This window comes from Lissotriton helveticus, chromosome 11, assembly GCF_964261635.1.
Source record: "Lissotriton helveticus chromosome 11, aLisHel1.1, whole genome shotgun sequence".
NCBI classification, from domain to species: domain Eukaryota; kingdom Metazoa; phylum Chordata; class Amphibia; order Caudata; family Salamandridae; genus Lissotriton; species Lissotriton helveticus.
This window is the reverse complement of record NC_136072.1, coordinates 1,003,676,005-1,003,696,022: the sequence shown is the minus strand read 5'-3', so window position 1 is coordinate 1,003,696,022 and position 20,018 is coordinate 1,003,676,005. Positions and strand designations below refer to the sequence as shown.

The 20,018-nt window shown below is 46.0% G+C and overlaps 1 protein-coding gene across 10 annotated transcripts in view; it reads left to right on the top strand.

Moving 5' to 3' along the window:
* Window positions 1-20,018, top strand: part of ACACB (acetyl-CoA carboxylase beta) — a 2,338,068-nt gene that overhangs the window by 2,132,176 nt on the left and 185,874 nt on the right. For all 10 annotated transcript variants that reach the window (XM_078667379.1, XM_078667377.1, XM_078667383.1 and 7 more), the window contains one exon: window positions 14,008-14,120. In XM_078667379.1, the coding sequence (XP_078523505.1) occupies window positions 14,008-14,120 (113 nt within the window). The remainder of the gene's footprint in view (window positions 1-14,007; window positions 14,121-20,018) is intronic.

Here is a 20,018-nt window from a genome sequence, read left to right as displayed (position 1 = left end):
GAAGGAGGTTGCATCGCCATACACCTTACCAGCCGGAGGAGTATCACGTCAGATCAAAGGGTGGTCTACAGTGTACAAAACGGATACTCCCAACCTTTTCTGTACTATTACCCCCGGACATCCCACTTGCACCACAACACCTCCTGGAGCTTCACTTTTCCATACACGTTGGAGAAGTTTGAGCTCTCCTGGCTGAGAAAGCAATAGGTAGGGTGCTGGCATCAGAGATCGGCACTGATTGGCACTGCTGTAATTTCAGAGTGATTCGTAATAAACCTTACCAATCTTTGAAATAGGTGTCAATTTCCTCAAGGTGCCCTCTGATTGAGAGTTGGATTTTCCAATTAGATTCTCCACCATTGAAAGTGGCTTATTAGAAAATGCTTTTATTCAACAAGAGTATATAATTTCGTTGTCTTGATAAAGATGATCCAACCAGAATAAACCATTGAAACGTGTTGACGCCTGTTTACAATTAATCCATCAATTGGATGTTACTCTAGATGATGATTGACTATAGTTCATCAGGTTTCACCCGAAGATTCTCTATAGATGGAAATGGCTTGTTAATGACAAAGAGTAGTGTCTGGTCTAACTCTCGCTTCTTGTTTTTATAAAGGGGTTTTCCTATTGTGCTTATAATCATTATAGTACTGTCATTTCATATAAGAGTATGTTGCATGAAATTAATTTTTAACTTTCTGATACATTTTTTATAAATTGTATTTACAGACGTACTATTTGAACGTTTTTGTGCTAACACATCGCCGTACTATTTGAAAGTTTTTGTGCTAACACATCGCGACAGTTGGGCTGAATAGTAACCCGTACGCTTGAATGTTTGGTAAGTGTGATATGGTGTGGTAATTGGTGAAATGTTGAACAATAGGGCTTGGAAAACATTCCCAGAGGACATTATTTGGTGCTTTTCTGTTTGAACCCTGGTCCTTTGGGTACTTAAGGGTCCCTCAGTTTCAATTGTCGAGCCTAGAGCAGCGCATGCGCTTCCTGCTCGACTTTTAGTAAGGGGGTTTTCATAGTGCTACCAGAGTTCACGCGCGCAGCCTCCATGTGGGTTTCTGTCAAGGCTCATTAAGCCTCGCGTGCCTCTCTCCGCTTTGCTTGCTTCAATTCCCTCACCCTCCCCCACCACAGATCGAGTCGCTCGGTAACTTCAGCCTGAACAATCTGTAAAATGCGTGCACATCTGAATCTAGCTTTCAGCATATATACCTTGTTAAACATGCATTTTGCTCCATATTCACACCATTAAACGTGCACCGACAGCAGTGTTGGCAAAACAAGGTGTGTTAAACCTGCTCTAGGTCAGATATTGGCAACAAACGCCACCCGTCACACAACTGGGAAAAAACGACCAAACAAAAGGTAGGCACACAATTTTCTCAAAATTCTCAACACGGTGAAGTAGGTAGTCCGAACAAAAATACATTTTGCTACTTCACAGAGCGTGGGTGTAGGGGACGATAAAAAAAACAAAAATAGAGCAGAAAATGGCAGCATCAAACCTGTATTTGCTGAAAAGCCTTTAGTCTCTTCTTGAATCTAGAGGCCAAGACAAAATCACAGCCCCGGGCCAGCAACGCCAACTCCTTCCTCAGATCCGGATCCTGCCGCAAAGAGATCTCCTTGATCCTCATGCTTTCAGATTTCAATTATAAATGTCCTCTGGTGCACCGACCGGTCTGAGCGCCGAGTCCCTGAGTTCCCCCGGGCTGGCCTATTACCACGCGGCGCCCACTTCACTCGCAGCGGCAGCTGCGCCTCAGCTCCGAGGTATTCTAAGGGCCGGCTCAAATCCTGACTGGTGTTCCATTCATTGGAGGGAATTCGGCAGGGAGCGCAGAGGCAGCCTGTAAAGTCACTTTGGGGTCTGCCCTTCGCGGCACACATTCCGTAGAGGAAACATGACGCTATGTAAAGAAACAAACATGGCTGCAAAGTGGTGCCAACTTGAAAAACAGAAAGCCACCGCTCTGAAAGTTTGAATGCTAAATACTAAAGCCCAACAGGGCACACACAACACTCTAGCCTGCCACACACAACCGTAGCGTACAGGCTACTGGATACAGGGACTCAGTAAACTCCAATGACCCTTTTTCTAGATGGTCAATGACCCTCTGTCAGAATAACAAAGAAAGAAATCAACAAAGACCTTTAGGATATTTCATCACACGATTGGTTCACTGTGATGAGTCAGAAATGCTAAAAGAGAACTTTAGCCAATCTATTTTTCTAAAATATCTTCAACAATGCAAGGGCTCAAACTCTCATTTGCTGCCACATTATTTACACCAGCCACCATTTTCCAATCCTTGGCTATGCTTTCACATATCATTATCAGGTGTGTTGGTCCAATTGGCTCAATTTAAATGAAAAAGGACTACAGCTGTTAGATTTCCACACATGCACCATGATATTTAGCATCAGGCCTATCTGTCATAGATGTGGTTGAAATATATGTTACCACCAGTTCAAACTGCCCTCGTTGCCTCGCAGTGGGGCAGATATCAAGCACATCTTCTGGAATGTGTCTAACTAAGTCAACTATTGGGGAGATATTGGCACCATATTGTCATCTGTCACCGGCCACCAGGAGCTTCATAGTCTAGAACATTGCATACTGGACCTCTACAAGTGCCCCATGTCTGGTAAGGTTGCGAACAGGTGTTTAGACCTACCCTTCTTACTGGGTAGACACTCAGTCACTATGAGATGGAGGGCCTCATCCTTACCTGGTAAATCTCATTGGCACGCTACTGTATTACAGTGGGCCGAAGTCTATTCTATCTCTCTGAGGAGAAAGGAGACCAGGTGTCTGCGAAAACGGCTTATTGCCAGACTGAGGGTTTATTTGTTATTGCTCTTCTCCTTTAAAATTGCATTAAAGAGGATACCAGTCCCCCCGATATGTACAAACGTCTGCCGATTTACTGATGCCAGGTGTTCATATTAAAAAACTGCCGGACACCACACAATTTATACAATCTCCCTCCCTTAGTTCCTACATGTCTAATTCAATCACAAATGTCCTTTACCTAGCCACAATTTGAGTACATCCCACAGCTTCACGTTTGCTGATCCCTCGCAAAACTGTATGTACTTACCTCAGAAGACTCACCTCGTCTATAACTGTACAGTTGTTACTCATTTAAACTAAGCTAACACTTGTTAAATGCCTTCTTCATCACACATATGTATGAATATTGCATATATTACTGGATACTGATTCTATGCAAATTGCTGAAACATGAGTCCAATACATGCAGCTTACTAAATAATGTTAGTATACAAAGACCAATTGTGCTCCTGGGATTCATTATATAGAACTACTAAAAGTGCTGAAAAACAAAAATGAACAAGCATTCGCATAGCCAATAGGTCTCGCCTTTGGGACCTTATAAGTGTTTAGCCATGCAACAGTTGATGTTGTTGCACCAAGGATATTGTGTTGCACAACTAAATATTTATAAAGTCCCAAAAGCCAGACCTATTGGCTATGCCAATACTTGTTTAAGAGGATGTTTGAAACACCCAGTGAAAACTCTGGCGGCAAGGAAACCAAAAAGGTGAAACCCAGTCTGCGGGACACCTTATCCGATGTCTAGAGTAGACACTTACCCGCATCATTCGGATGTCAGGCCTCAGCTGTTCTTGGCATAGGCACTCAAGGGGCAGTAACATTTCCAGCCTGTGTCATGGTTAGAAAGTAGAGACTCGCAGTAGAACACCTTTGAGGGTGTGTCAACAAACATAGCTGCAGTGAGGATCAACTCTGTGTCTTTAAAATAGAATAAATTGTAATAAGATCCACAGTTCTATTGGAGGAGGAAACATTTTGATAGATATAAAAAAATGAAAGGGTATTAGGTTAAAATAGCAAAGGTCAGTACGATATTTCGTGAGTGTATCTTGATACACCTCGATTCCATGGCAAGCCCCTCTTGTTCCAGGTCAGGCTGGATAGAACGTTGGCCTAAGGCAATTTGAATATCGAGAGCCTCACTTACAGTAACCAGTCCAATGTCTGTAAGACCTGGTGGGTAAATTGAGCCATTAGGGGCTCCCGCAATACAGAAGGGATGGAGGACCGATCCCTGTTAACTAAGAGCAAGGTCCATAAACCGCACAGATTATGTTCGTTAACTATGAGGGAGAGCAAGTGCATGGCACGTGCGGTAAAACAAAGCAAAAGCGGCCAGTCATACAGCATATGAACCGCTCTGCTGGATCCAGAGAAGTCATGTGTTGGCGAAGGCAAAATCTCTCTTAATAAGACATGCCTGCCTTTCTGTCTGAATAACAAGGCTGGAGCATGAGGGGGGGACGACAACAGTGTGTGATGCTATGGCAAATGCAAGGTTGCAGTGTGGCTAAAAAAGGTGGGGTAGGGGGAGAAGATTGCATTACCGCGTAGTCTCTAAGCGGAATGTAGGCGCGCTCCAAGAGCATGCGGCGTTAGTAGCGCCGTCGTTCTGTCATGCCAGAGCCATGTCACATGAGCTCACCGTTATGTGCGGTTCGGAAAAGCCGCTCCTCATGCCAAGGACCAGGGAAACTGGAAACCGGCCAGTTCCCATGCGTGCCTTGTACTCCCGGTTGAGCCGTGAAAGAAGTGCTTACTGTTTGTAAGAATGCTGGAAAATGTTGTTTAGGAGGTAGCAGTGAGCCGTCGAAAATCTGCGTGTTTAAAAAATACATTTAAACGATTAATCTGGATAGATGGGAGATATGAAGTGTTGGAGGGATGCAAGAAGTTGCTGTACTGAGAACATATGTTGAATGAATGGTCTGGTTGTTCAGCCATATGAGCACCAGATGTGCTTGTTATACTTGTGTATTGTATTCTGGGGAATGTAGTACTGAGCCCAGTAGACTATGCCAAGCAACAGGGAACTAAGGAAAGGTTCCTAAATTAAGCCTCTAAATTGCAGAATGAGAAACTGATGCAATGACCAATCTGGCCATACCTCGACAACTAGTTACTGAAGGTGGGATCGCCTCAAACAGTATTCAACCACCTCCAGATGTCGTCCAAACTTTTGACATCGCTGGGGTTCTCCGTCAACGTGCTGAAGTCACATCTGACTCTTTCACAACAGCTCATCTCATCAAAGCCTTCCTGGATACGGTCTGTTCGAGGCATGTGGGCTGCTGAATTCACATCTTATGCATCTTATGCATAGATCGCCGCCTAGTGTTGGGTCCGGATGATTGCACATTGTTGTCCTGGAAGAGTCTTCGAAGTATCACGAGATAGGTGGCTCCTCCCCTGGACTACAGTGCGCGTAGGCATCCTCTCCATCCTCAGATTGGTTTTTTCCGCCATTGGGTTCGGATGTACTTTTCTTTACTCAAGTTCGGAAACTTTTCTACAAGGCCAGAAGGCCTTCGGGGTCGTCGGTATTGTTATTTCGATCGGTGCCAAAGTTCTTGTTCCAGTTCTTTTCGAAGCAGGACGTCGAAGAGAGCCGCGTGGCCTTTTCGACACCAGAGGCCCGATCGTCGATGGAACGGAGCCCGTTCAAGCGATGCCCCCCTTTGTAACTCTAAATACCCGCACATCGATGTACACCCGGTGTGCAACAAGTGCTTATCACCAGACCACAACGAGGACAACTGTCTAGCTTGTGCTCGGTTCCGGTCGAAGAAGACGCTTAGGCTCCGACGTGCAGCAAGACAAACAATGACGAAGCCAGCGCCCGACCCGGTGAATATCTTCGATGAAGACGACGATGAGGTCGTCGAGACTGAGGATCCGGAACAGGCGTCGGATCCAGGTTCGGAGCACGACTCCAACTACTATGAAGACGACGAAGAACGCGTCGATGAAGAAGAAAACGTCGAAGAGGTAAGGGACGTTGTGTCCCCCATCGGTGCCGTCGATGACGACTCGAGTGATGAACCAGGCCCAACAGTGGGTACTGGGCCCCAAAAAGACACTCAAAAACTTTCAAAGGCTCAGGTCGAGGCATCGCCAAAAGGCCTTAGCCAAGATCTTAACAAACATTCTATAGCCCCGCGTCTCGGCCTGGCTAAGAATACATCACACGAGCCATCGGTCGCCATACAGAAAGCGAAACCGAAAGCGATTGAGGCAAAAACGAAACCGCTGAAGACAGTCCTCGGATCGAAGAGTGCGACCACATCCGATTCGACGTCGAAGAAAAGTGTCGACGACCCTGCGGGGTCGACCACAAAGGGTGTCGAGCCAAAGATTGGTGCGCTAAAGGCCATAGCTAAAGCCAAGTACGTCGAACCGACAAGGTCGGCGTCGACGGACAGAGACACAAACAGAGGCCTCGAGTCTCGGAAGGCCCTCGAACCGAGGCACCGAGTCGAAAAACAACTGCTCGTCAAAGCCCTCGAGCCGAAACAAAAAGGCGCCTCGAAGGAGCAAGTCGAGTCGAACAAAAAGGGCGCGCCTCCACCGCAACAAGCACCGAAGTCGACGCAAGGCCAAAAGCTCGACGACAGGGCGAAGTCCGTCGGTCCAATATCGACGCCGACCCCGAAGCCGCCGAAAAAATTCGGACTGCCCCCGACAGCACGGCCTAAGGCAATCGATCCAACGACAAGGATCGAACCACCCAAAACTGTGTCACTTGGAAAAAGGAGTCATCCTCTAGAAGAGGACGTTATGTACCAGGAGCCCTCCTATGATGATCAGTCAAAGCTCCACATCGACGCCAACACAGGCAAACTTTCTGTTTATCACAGAAAGATCAGGTCAGAAAATCCTCTGGAATCCTATAAAATCCCACTAAAGAAGAAAAGGGATTCTTCAACATCGCCTGTCCATTTTGAACCTGTAAGGTACCATGGCCAGGACACTTATGCAGGCTCACCCACACGCTCTAATGAGGATATAGGGTATGACTATGATGAACAATATAGTTACCCTGCAGGAGACGATCAAGATGACCAGACTCAAGCCCTCTCAGGCTAATACTAGACCTCAGGCCCCTAAACCAATACATCTTGTCAGAACACTTTCACATGCTCACTTTACAGCAAGTCCTGCCATTACTCAGTCAGGGAGACTTCCTCGCAACACTAGACCTAAAGGATGCGTATTTCCACATACCAATAATTCCAGCACACAGGAAGTATCTCAGGTTTACCATCCAAAATCAGCACTACCAGTTCAAGGTACTGCCTTTCGGGGTGACAACAGCCCCCAGGGTGTTTACCAAGTGCCTCGCGACAGTGGCTGCGCACCTACGGAGAAACCATATTCACGTCTACCCCTATCTGGACGACTGGCTCATCCAAGCAAGGTCAGCCCAGCAATGTGCCAGCCACGTGTCCCGCACTATTCACCTCCTACACAGCCTAGGATTCTCATTAAACTACCCAAAGTCTCATCTTCAGCCCGCCCATGTGCAACAGTACCTGGGAGCAACAATAGACACTCTGACGGCAAAGGCGCAGCCAAACTCAGCAAGAATCAACAGCATTCTGTTACTCATTCAAAAATTCAGACCCCAACACTCGCTCCCAGCAAGAGTGTTTATGCAGTTGATAGGCATGATGGCCTCCTGCATCTTCATAGTCCCTCACGCAAGACTACACATGCGCCCGCTTCAGGAGTGCTTAGCACGGCAGTGGAACCAGGTTCAGGGACAATTGAAAGACCTAGTGTTGGTGACCGGTCGCGCATACAGCTCTCTGCATTGGTGGAACCCACAAAACCTTTGTAGGGGACGACCGTTCCAAGAGCCTGTACCACAAATAGTGCTGACGACGGACGCATCTCTCCAAGGATGGGGAGCGCATGTCCTCCATTACACAGTGCAAGGACTATGGACGACACAGCAAAAAAGGATGCACATCAACCTGCTGGAACTGATGGCAATCTTTATGGCAATGAAGGCGTTAAAGGTACATTTGTGCAACAAAGTCGTGTTAATCCGGACGGACAACATGACTGCCATGTACTACATACAGAAGCAGGGAGGGACACACTCTCCACAGTTGTCCCATCTAGCGCAAAGCATGTGGAAGTGGGCCATTCAGAGAAACATCTTCCTCATGGCGGAACACCTCCCGGGCAAGGACAACCAGATGGCGGACCTGCTCAGCAGACACAGCCACCAGATGCACGAGTGGGTGATACATCCCTCAGTGCTGCAACCGTACTTCCAGCGGTGGGGTCACCCAGAAATAGACCTGTTCGCCACAAGGGAAAAAGCAAAATGCCAAAGCTTCGCCGCCAGGTTTCCACATCTGCAGTCTCAGGGCAATGCGATATGGATGAACTGGTCAGGCAAGTTTGTGTACGCTTTTCCCCCAGCCCCGCTCATACCACTAGTGGCACGCAAACTACGACAGCACTCAATGACCCTCATCCTAGTTGCTCCAACGTGGGCGAGACAGCCGTGGTACACCACGTTCCTAGAACTTTCCGTGGTGCCTCATCAAAAGCTGCGATTAACACCCAGTCTTTTAACGCAGAGCCATGGCGACATTCAGCACCCAGATCCGCAACAGTTGAACCTTGCAATCTGGCTCCTGAGGTCATAGAGTTTGGTTACCTAAACTTGCCTCCCGACTGTATGAATATTATCAAGGAGGCAAGGAGACCTACAACCAGAGCATGCTATGCGGCAAAGTGGAAACGATTTGTCATCTATTGTACCAATAATGACATAAATCCGCTAGATGCATCTACTCAAAACATCATATGTTACCTCTTACATTTACACAGATGCAATCTGGCTTACAGTTCCATATGGATACATTTAGCTGCGGTGGCAGCTTATCTTCAGAACAGGCAGCACCTTTCACTCTTCAGAGTGCCTGCTATTAAAGCTTTCCTAGAGGGACTCAAACGAATCATTCCTCCAAGACACCCACCTTCACCTGTCTGGAACCTCAACGTGGTTCTAACCAGACTAATGGGACCACCTTTTGAACCTCTTCATTCCTGTGAGATACAATTCCTAACGTGGAAAGTGGCTTTTCTAGTGGCTATTACATCACTCAGAAGAGTTAGTGAGCTGCAAGCCCTAACTATTCAGGAGCCATTCATACAAATTCACGCTAATAGGATAGTGCTGTGGACTAACCCTAAATTTATGCCAAAGGTGGTGTCCCAGTTTCACATCAATCAAGCTATAGAACTGCCAGTATTCTTCCCTAATCCAGATTCCGTGGCAGAAAGAGCTCTACTTACCCTAGACGTTAAAAGAGCTCTCCTGTACTATATAGACAGAACAAAACTTTTCAGAAAAACTAAGCAACTGTTTGTTGCCTTTTCACCACAGCACAAAGGCAACCTCATTTCCAAATCAGGTATAGGCAGATGGATTGTTAAGTGCATACAAATCTGTTATCAAAAAGCTAAACGCACGTTAACAGTTCCCCCAAGAGCGCATTCAACACGCAAGTTAGGGGCATCCATGGCTTTCCTAGGAAACATTCCTCTAGAGGACATATGTAAGGCAGCCACATGGACTACCATACATACATTTACCAAACACTACTGCGTAGATGTACACTCCAAACAGCAAGCAGCTGTAGGGCAGGCTGTACTCAAAACTCTTTTTCAGACTGCTGCAGCTGGCACGGGCAACCGCCGCTAGGAGGAAACTGCTATACATTCTATGCATAAGATGTGAATTCAGCAGCCACATGCCTCGAATGGAATATGCTACTTACCAGTATGCATCTGTTCTTGGCATGTAGGGCTGCTGATATTCACATCGCCCTCCCTCCTCCCCGGTGCCTGTCGCAGCTGTAGCACTCAGAATTAAAGCCTCAGCAGACTCAACACCAACTGGACTTGTCCTTACAGGTGTCGAAGGAGACTGCAAAAGATCTACAGTTGTGGCTGCTTGACCATAATTGGACCAGCGGCAGACCCCTCTCCCTACCCCACCTAGAGCTGACTGTCGTAATGGATCGGTGCTGGGTTGGAGAGGTAGAGATATGAAGGCTCTGGTCTCCGACAGAGGATCGCCTGCATATGAACTTGTAGGAGCCTCGAGCTACCCGCTTGACACTGAAGGTGTTATTCCCAACCATCAAGAGGGAGCAGGTAGTTGTTCTCACAAACATGACCGCCACATGGTACTGCAACAAACAGGTTGTAGTTCCTGTGCCAGGAGGATTTACATGTCTGCAAATGTATGTTTGCTCGGGGTATCTCCCTGATCACTCAACATCTGGCAGGAGCTTTAGACGCCAAGGCAGACAAACTCATCGGACGTTGCCTAGAGTATTACAAATGGCAGTTACACTCTGAGGTGGTTCTAGACATCCTCCAACTATAAGTAGAACCCTGGTTTGATGCACTTCCCACAACAAAGAATATGCAATGTCGAAACCTTTGCGCGTTGAGTTTTTGAGGCAGTTCTCAATTAGACAATCTTTCTGCCAATTGGGGCTTGGGACTCCTGTTCGCCTTTCCTCCCCTCACTTTCCACTTTCAAGAGAGATCGAGCTCAAGTAATCTTAATGGCACCATAATGGACGAGGAGAGTGTGTGGAGAGTGTGGTGCCCAGAATTTCTGGTCATACACATCTGTCCTCCAATACAGCTGCCCCTTCAGCAGGATCTCTTTCGCAGCAACAGGGCTGAGACTTGCACCTTAACCTGCACAACCTGCACCTCCATTCATGAAGATTAAACGGCGATAATTGATAGCTTTTGATGCCCCCTCCCTCACCAGTCGCCCATAAGTGGCCAGTGTCATCTAGCAACCACAGCTCCATCTAGTATATCTATTTATGGGGGAGGCTTTGAGATGTTCTTGTCTGGTGTTTTCCTGAGATATCCAACCCTAAATGCACAGTTAATAGATGTCCATCTGTTTTGTTTATCCTTAGCCCAGCAAGGTCTAGCTGTGGCAACAGTTAAAGTTTACCTTATGTCCGCGTATGCTTATGGATCAACTTTCCTTGTTCAGGTCCTCTGTTGTCTTATTTTTGTCTTTTTTAAGGGACTGATACACACTTTCCCACCAACACCGTTTGTAATGCCACAGTGAGACCTTAATTTGTTACTCACTCACCTACTGTGCACTCTCTTCGACCCAATGCACAGTTGCCCTCTTTGCCTATAGACAGTACTCCTTAGTGCCATAACTTTGACCAGGCAAGTGAGTGAACGCCAGGCATTATCTGCGGTGGCACCATAAACATATTTCTTTCTGGAAAAATTAGTTTTCTGGACAAAAGAGGTATTCTTACCCAAGGTAGTCACACCCTTTCACATTGGGGATTTTATCATCTTGTCGACTTTCTATGCTCCACCTCATCCATTAAAAAAGAACGGCTCCATCTTCTTAACCCTAAGGGGGCCCTCAGCTCATTTGTTGATTGGAACAGAGAATACTAACAGGATGACCATGTTTGTTGGCTTCTCTGGAGCTAAGAAAGGCAAAGCATTACAAAAGAGATCTATCTCCCAAAGAATTGTATTATGCATCTATGGGCTATCCAAAAAGCAACCCCTAGAAGGCTTGCATGCTCATGCCACCAGAACGAATGCTGCTACAACTGCACTAGCGCGTTGTGTGCAAGTTCTAGACATCTGTTGGGTGTTGCTACGTGGACGTCCCTGTATGTTAATAAAGCACTGCTGCCTGGATATACAGGTCCAGTGGGATGGATTTTTGCCCGATCGATCTTACAAGATTTCCTAGTCTGAGTCATTACATGGATGTACCACTGGGAGAGATGTATTGCTTTGGTATCTATGAGGTAAACAACTCCTAGGCAACTAATGATCATTTAAACAACAATGTGCGGAGGACTAAACAAAAACAATGTAACTTTGTATTTACATTTTTTTTTCTTAATTCTTCAGAATTAATTCTATTTAAAACTTGTGTAGCAACACAATACATATTATATAACAATCATGACAATCAGTACATTTCATATGGTCAAAAATGAATAAAAATAAAATACATAAAAATACGATTCAAGTAGTAGTAATTATCGACGCGCGTTTCGGCGTATTGGACGCCTTCTTCAGGAAATTACCACAATTTACCTAGAAGGAATCAAAAAATAAATAAAAAATACATTGACAGTATTATTTCATATTATAACCTCATTATTTTCATATATACATTTTATACAGATATTATCAACATTACATAGTTAGCATTCTACATATGCTTCATTTAAAAATATAAAAATATAATCTCAAACATTAGACAAATTCTGATTCAACGTTTTTTAGCACCTCCTATGTCAAAAAGGATTCTCTATGCATATAGAACATTGTTATATTTGAGTACTCAACTTACACCAGGACCATAATGATATGTTTATGTGAACCGTAAAATGGCTAACGATAGAATAGTGCATCTAATGATGTCCCCATTTCCTATTGGAATATCTGAACTTACTTTATGATAACGAAGTTTCTAAATCTGGAATATATGGGTACTTTGATTCTGTTTAAAATTCTGTAATAAAAAATGTATATGATCAGAAATAAGCTTATGAATATATCCACAGGTCATAATCCTAAACATAATAAGATAGTGGACTTACTTATATTTCCCTTTTGATAGCGGGGGTCGTTCAATGACATTCGAACCAGAATTAGGAATTTCTTATAAGAAGACCTCCTTTTTTTGTACTGTAATGAAAATTTCATATAGGTGTGATATTATTCTACAGCACTTTTTATTTTCTCTTTTTATTATTTTACGCCTTGGGGCGCCTAACTGACTATTCTAAGAGTTTATCCATGAAGCAGAAATGGTTCCTTTATTCTGTCACCTTTTTAATTATTCTAATTTCTCATAAAGATATGAAAAATTCATTATTTCAAATTACCTAAAAATAATGATGTGCACGCCAAAAAAGAGATGATATTCCACAGTTTCTGATCTTGCAATATAGAATGAAGGCAACAAACTATTTAACAAAAAAAGAATATATCGATCAAAAACTTCTATTTATTTACGTGTGGGGGTAGTTGTCAAAATAATCTAAAGTTTCTCCATATAACACGAGTGACCTATTGATTCCGTCACTCTTTTATAAATCTGTGCTAGCACATCATTCTAGTATAAAATTCCTATATTCAACGATACCTCACAATCATATGAATACCACAAAAAAATGAACTGGTCAAAAATAGATGAGACTACATACTTGCCATTTAAATATTGAGGGTTAATGGCAACAAATGATGTACATAGAAAGACATAAACCGATCAAGGATAAAAACCCAAGAGACAGAAGTCGGGGTCTGGAGAAAGGATTTCTGCTTTGGTATCTATTCACATGGTGAGGAATCTGCGGTTAGAAGTCTGTCAGACTAACAAGTTACTTACCTTTGTAACACCTATTCTGGTAGAGACTCTTTCTAATCGCATATTCGTCAACAACCCACTTTCCTCCCCATTCTGTGGAATAGATTCACACAGTCTGGAAGTCTGCACATTGCCATATTCTTATTTCAGTGACATCAGTTGACACTGAAGGAGATCAGAAAGAAACTGACGTCAGCGCACGTGGGTGATGCAGATATAGTGGCTCTGACGTCACATCCGGGCGGAATGGATCTCACACTGAGCCCCTCAATGTTACTTAACGATGAATGAGCAAATTGGTTGGTGTTGTTACTCCAAAAGATTAACGTTTCCACATTTGAACCTAGGTAAAGATTTCAGTAGTTTTATTTCAAAAGCAGTGAAAAGTCTCATTTTCCATACATAGTCCGTATTTGATTTGTTCTCAGATGTACATGAAATAAAGCAAGAGCTTTTAAGAAAAGGGATTAGACAGTCAGATGCAAAATAATTCATTAGGGATGTAGAGTGAAGTATTGCAAACATGATTGTTGTTGAACTTAACCAGCTCCCCTATTTTTGTCAGTGGCAACTTTGGAATTTTTTTTACGAGGCAACCTCTCAGGAATAAATTGATATAATATGGCATCACATATTTAAAAGTTTGCATGGACAGCGTTCCTGCAGTAAATGACCCTGCCAATCTGATGTTGCTTTTATTTTTCAGAGGAGGTGTATTAGAGGCTGAAGGAACTGTGGAAATAAGATTTAGAAGGAAAGACCTGATAAAAACAATGAGACGAATTGATGCAGTTTATTCTAGACTTGTTGAGCAGTTGGGTAAGATGAAAACTATTATGCTTTATTTTTCTCTAATGTACCAGTTATGAATTCAGCTAGGAAAGCAACATGGGTTAAAAGTGCAGTCCCTACCAGGTCTGCTGAAACAGACATGAAGCGTGTAAAGTCAGGTCTCGGAGGTTGGGGGTTCATTAACTTTGGGTGAGGAGGCACTGCATTAGCTTCCTTAGTGATCACTAAACTGCAAGACTATCTCACTATTACATAAAAAGTAGGCACATATGGTCAACTTCGCACTTTGATGGGTATTGTGTTTGAGCTTTGAACTGTGTTACATTACCTCAATGTCCTGGCTTTGTCCCAGTCCTGACCAGCTGAGATAATCCCCATTCTCGTACATGATTGCTTCAAGCAGTACACTATTTGCGTGTCGTCAAACTAAGTTTGAAGGTCCTTTTTTAAGTCTCCCCTACCTGACAGGACAAGCTATATGTTTGCAAAATACCTATTTCAGGATTACCTAGAACGTACAAGGGCTTGCAGCCCACCCATGGAGGCTGAGCACTATAGAGACTTCAGCTTCAGCTGCATTTCTCACTCCCTTCAGTCAGATGTAGTGCACTTAAGGGCATGCTGATGGCTCCCAGTCCTAATAATAAGCTTATGTGGGGCTCCTTCCTTTAATGCAATTGTGGAGAGTTGGGAAACCACTGGCTCTTTGTCCCTGGGGGATATATATATATATATATTGCAATCCATGGTCTATGGTGGTATTGACTAAGAGGGTTGAAAACGAGCTAAGATGCACAATGTGGGCGAAGAAGAGAGCGGCAGGTTAGCACCTCTGGAGTTTTACGTCCAATGATGAGTTACAGTAGACGGTGCATTGGGCTTAAACTCTCAACCCAAGCAGCCATGGTTGGAGCTGTTAGATTCCGATGACTTAGAGGAAGTAGAAACGGAGCCTCATAGAGGTAATGTGGTAGAAAGTGCCCAGTATGCTGAAGTCATTGCACTTACGAGAGAAGTTAGTGATTCATATCCCAGATACAGTTGTGGAACTGGAGGATTTCCTATGTGCCTTCCTGAGAAAACATTAGTAAGCTTATATTTCCAGGTTTCTGGGCAAAAGGAATCCTTAGGAAGGTTGTGAATCAGAGTTCTCTCAAACTGTGAAGGTTAATTCCTTGCTGGTAAGCATGTCTTTCGCTCTAGCAACTGAAGGCTGTCTGCCCAATGATCCAATGGACAAAAAAGTGGAAATGTCCTTAAGAAAACCTATGCAGCTTCTGATTTCTTCTACCATTCGTCAACGTATGCAGTTTATGCTTCTAAGACTCTGCTGAAGGGCTTTCAAGCCCTTTTTGAAGGATGCAGAACTTCTTTACACAATAGAGTTGAGAAATTAGTGGGAAAGAAAAATCAGGGATCTGACTGTTAACATTAGCTCCATCCGGTGAGACAACTGCCTGCTCTTCTTGCGTGACCACATCCCTTCAACTGAACTGCCTTCTAGAGTGGCTACCCACCCTACGCCATTGGCACCCATGTTTACCACCAGGCTAATTGATCTCTGGATTGAAAACTTTTTGGAATCAAGATATCCTGAACCCTGGATCCCAATGGGCCAACAGATGTTGATCTAAAGGTCTAAGATGTCAATGAGGTCATGGAACCACATGATATGGATGTCTAAATTCCAATTCCTATTCAACTTGGACATCAGTTAGCTTGGTGGATGTCAGGCTTCAAACTCAGGAAGGGTAAACTTGGATCTTCGCATCCCAAGGTTGTGACCACAGATGCCAGTGTTGATAAGACGAGTGGGCTATTATCCCTTAGTAGCTTGGGATTTACCATTGGGATTGATTCATTGTTTTCAACAGACTTTGGGTTCAGCTTTTTTCCTTCTACACTGATTGCGTGATCTTTAAGCCAGGTCTTGGATTTCTTTCCTAAAGTCTATTCCAAACTTCATTTGGAGCAATACATTGCTATGTATGAGTTGGTTAATTCTCCATCTTCAGAAGATGAGGGAGATCTCCAATAGTTTGATTTCAGGAGAGCCTTGATTGTCTAAATTCTGCTGTCTTCTCTAGATATACAATCAACTTTTGATCATCTTTGGTGCAGAGAAAGACAAGAGTAAGACTTTAACTGCTATGTTTAGTAGATGGATTAGGGCTGCTCTTTCAATGTCTTACAAAAAAGCACATTTAGAAGTTCCTCCGATGATCCTTGGGAAATAAACCATAGGGATGGTGGAAGTTCAGTGGGTTTCCTTTGCTGAAACATGTAGAGCAGACACCTGAGTTCCCCCAGACTTTCATTCATCACTATTGTGAATTTTCAGCTACTTGTTCGCAGAGTTTTTCTACTGCACTATAGTCATCCCCTGTTTTTGTTGCGTGAATGTATTGAATTCCTCATATGCGTGAGCAATTCGTTTTTCGACTACAGTATTCATAAACAGGATAGTAGGCTGTCAGTGTTAAAACTTGGAAGCTTTCTACATCCTCAGATAGTCAGGACTTAAATGAGGACGGCAGGTCATGGGAGGAATGGCCCAATTACTTACCGGTAAGCTTCATTACTCCTTGTCCTATGCTTCTTTGTCCAACCCCTGCATCCCTCCCCTCTCCCCCATTCAAATAACTGTATTATAGCTTTAGGATCATAGTAATTTAAGGAGGTTGGACCAGGATTTATGGGAAGGTGTGGGACATTGCAGGTAGGTAAATTAGAAAATGGATTTGCACGTGGGTGGAGTCTGGTCTCAACCAAGATGGCCGGCTCCTTTTAATCTTCCTCGGCTGCCCGACGCCCACTCTAAACTTATCCAAACAGGGACACCAGACAGGCCGAGGGACAGTTAATGCCGCTCTGGAAGGTATGAGGCACCTTCACAGCAGGGAAAACAATCTTCACTGCTCCTCCAAACGCGATGGGGAGATAAGTAGGCAGATCGGGCCTTAGTGAATTGCTGTGCAACACGGCCTTCTCTTTCCTCAGGCATGGCTCGCTCTAAGGCCGATATTATGGCAGGAGTGGGCGAGGCCAAAATAATGTTTTGGTCAGGTGCTGCTGGCAGATCGCTTTCGGTCCCTCCGCTCAACCGGCACTTGCCGTGGCAGACCGGAGACCAGCTGATCAAAAGGATGCAGTGCGTGAAGCAGGTATTCAAATATACTGATAAAAGCCCCAAATTTAAGGCTACACATTCGTTATTTCAAAAAGAACAAAGAAAAAACACAGGTTTAAAAGAGTCAGGCAGAGGCACTAGAGCAAGCTGCAGGCATTCCCTACTGTGGATGTGAGGCGCTGTCACCTTCTCAGGCGGTAGAGGACGATTGGGAGGGGTCTGAGGACCCTCTTGCTTGTCAGTGTGAATTGAAGCAGCACTGGGTCGACGACTTGGAGGAGTCCAGCGGTCTTGACTTCTCCTCTGATCCGGGATTCGCTTCTCTCTCCGCCCACTATGGGGGAAGGAGCCTCGTATACGGTGGTACTCCGTTGGGCAACCGAGGTCCTTAACCTCAATCTCCCCACAGTGATCCTTAAGACTAATCTCCTCACGAAGGTGCTCCAGTCGGCGTCCACTTCATTGGAGCCTCTGCTACCCTTTAACGATGTCCTCACTGAGGCCTTGTTGGGCACTTGGTCATGGCCAGCCACAGGGGCTCCTGTGGATAAGAACGTCGCCAGGCGTCATCGTCTGGTTCCGGGTGACCCTGCCTTTCTGACCACCCATCCAACACCTGAGAGTCTAGTCATTCAAGCTTCGACGTCCCAGAGTGCCTTTCCCAAGGCTCCACTGGATAAGGACTCTAGGAAGTTGGAACAGTTTGGCAAGCAGTTGCTCTCTTTGGCCAGCTTGGGGCTGCGGTCAGTGAACACTGCTTGCATTTTGGGCCGCTATTTACACGCGGTGTGGAATACCGTTGCTGAGGTGTTGCCTCAGTGCCTGGAGGAGGTCCAGACTGTGCTGTCTCAGGCTGTGGCTGAGGGTAAGGACGCAGCTATGTTCGCCATTCGTTGTGGCTTGGACTCCGCGGACTCCCTAGGTAGGGCAATCTCCACGACCGTGTCGCTTCGTCGCCACGCCTGGTTGAGGTCCACCGAGTTCTTCCTGGACGTCCAGAGCTCGCTCATGGACATGCCTTTTCATGGCACTCGCCTGTTTGTTGATAAGGCCGACACTGCACTGGAGCGTTTTAAGGACTCTCGGGCCACGGCCAACTCCTTGGGCCTTTCCACCACACACCCAGCCACATCCACTTTTCATTCCTTTCGTGGCCATGGCAGAGGCGCCCCTGCCCGTTCATTCAGCCAAAAGCCTGCACAGAACCAGACTCGGCGCGCCCGTGGGCGCTGCCGGGGGCCGGCGTGAGGGTCAGTCTACCTCCCCCCGCGATGTCCACCTCAAAAACTTCCTAGTCTGAGCTTCAGGTCGCACACCACTCTACTGGATGGCAGGATTCGTCATCACCTTCTCCACTGGCACTCTGTCACTTCCGACAAGTGGGTGCTGCAACCCGTCAGGAGGGGTTACTACCTTCCCTTCGAGTCTACCCGCCCCCCTAAGCCATGCCACCTCGGTTCCACCGCATGTTGGGAGATCACTTCGCACATCTCCAGCAGGAAGTTATGGCCCTCTATTCCAAGGGGGCCATCAAGCACATTCCTGGGCCAGAAGTAGGATGTGGTTGTTATTTCCAGTACTTTCTGGTCCCCAAGAAGGACAAAGGGTGCTTGCGCCCCATCCTGGACCTCAGGGGCTTCAACCGCTTACTCCGGAAGGAGAAGTTTAAGATGTTGACTCTGCCTCAGGTCTGGACTGCCCTCGAACCTGGAGACTGGATGGTAGCGTTGGACTTGCAGGACGCATATTTTCACATCCCCGTTCTACAGGCCCACCGGCGATACCTGCGGTTCACGGTAGGCCAGGAGCATTTTCAGTTTGCCGTGCTCCCCTTCGGCCTTACCAGCGCCCTTCTGGTGTTCACGAAAGTGTTGGCGGTGGTCACAGCTCATCTGCGCAGGTCAGGGGTGTCAGTCTTCCCCTACCTCGATGACTGGTTGTTGAAGGCGGGTTCGCCCCAGGCAGTCGTCACCCACCTTCAGAATATGGCCGACCTCCTGCCCTTGCTGGGGTTCTCCTTCAATGTGCCAAAGTCGCACCTGAGTCCCTCTCAGAAGCTCCCCTTCATTGGAGAGGGTCTGGATTCGATGCAGTTTCGGGTTTATCCCCCCGAGCATCGAGTTCGGGATATTCAGGCTATGATTCCGATCTTTCAGCCTCTATCCCGGGTTTCAGTCAGGATGACCTTCTGGCTCCTGGGCCTGATGGCCTCCTTCATCCTACTAGTACAGCATGCCAGGTGGCATATTCGGCCTCTGCAGTGGGACCTGAAGTTCCAGTGGGCACAGCATCAGGGCAACCTGTCCGATCACGTCCATATCTCAGAGGGCACTGCTCGACACTTGCTGTGGTGACTTACAAATCGCGATTGGGTCAATGGGACACATCCGTCCCCAAGTGGAGCACACAGTGGTGACGGATGTGTCCCTCCTGGGATGGGGAGGCCACTTGGGAGAGGCAGAGATCAGAGGCCTCTGGTCTCTGGCGGAGTCCCGGCTCTATATCAACCTTCCGGAAGGGGAAGTGTAGTGCAGGTGTTCACGGACAACACCACCGCCATGTGGTACTGCAACAAACAGGGGGGGGGGGAGGAGTCGTGGACCCTATGTCAGGAGGCTCTGCGCCTCTGGACATGGCTGGAACATCAAGGCATTACCTTGGTGGTTCAACACATGGCAGGTTCTCTGAACGCCAGGGCGGACAAACTCAGCCGCCGGTGCATGATAGATCACGAATGGCGTCTGCACTCGGACGTGGCGCAAGTTCTCTTTCTGCAGCGGGGAGAGCCTTGGTTA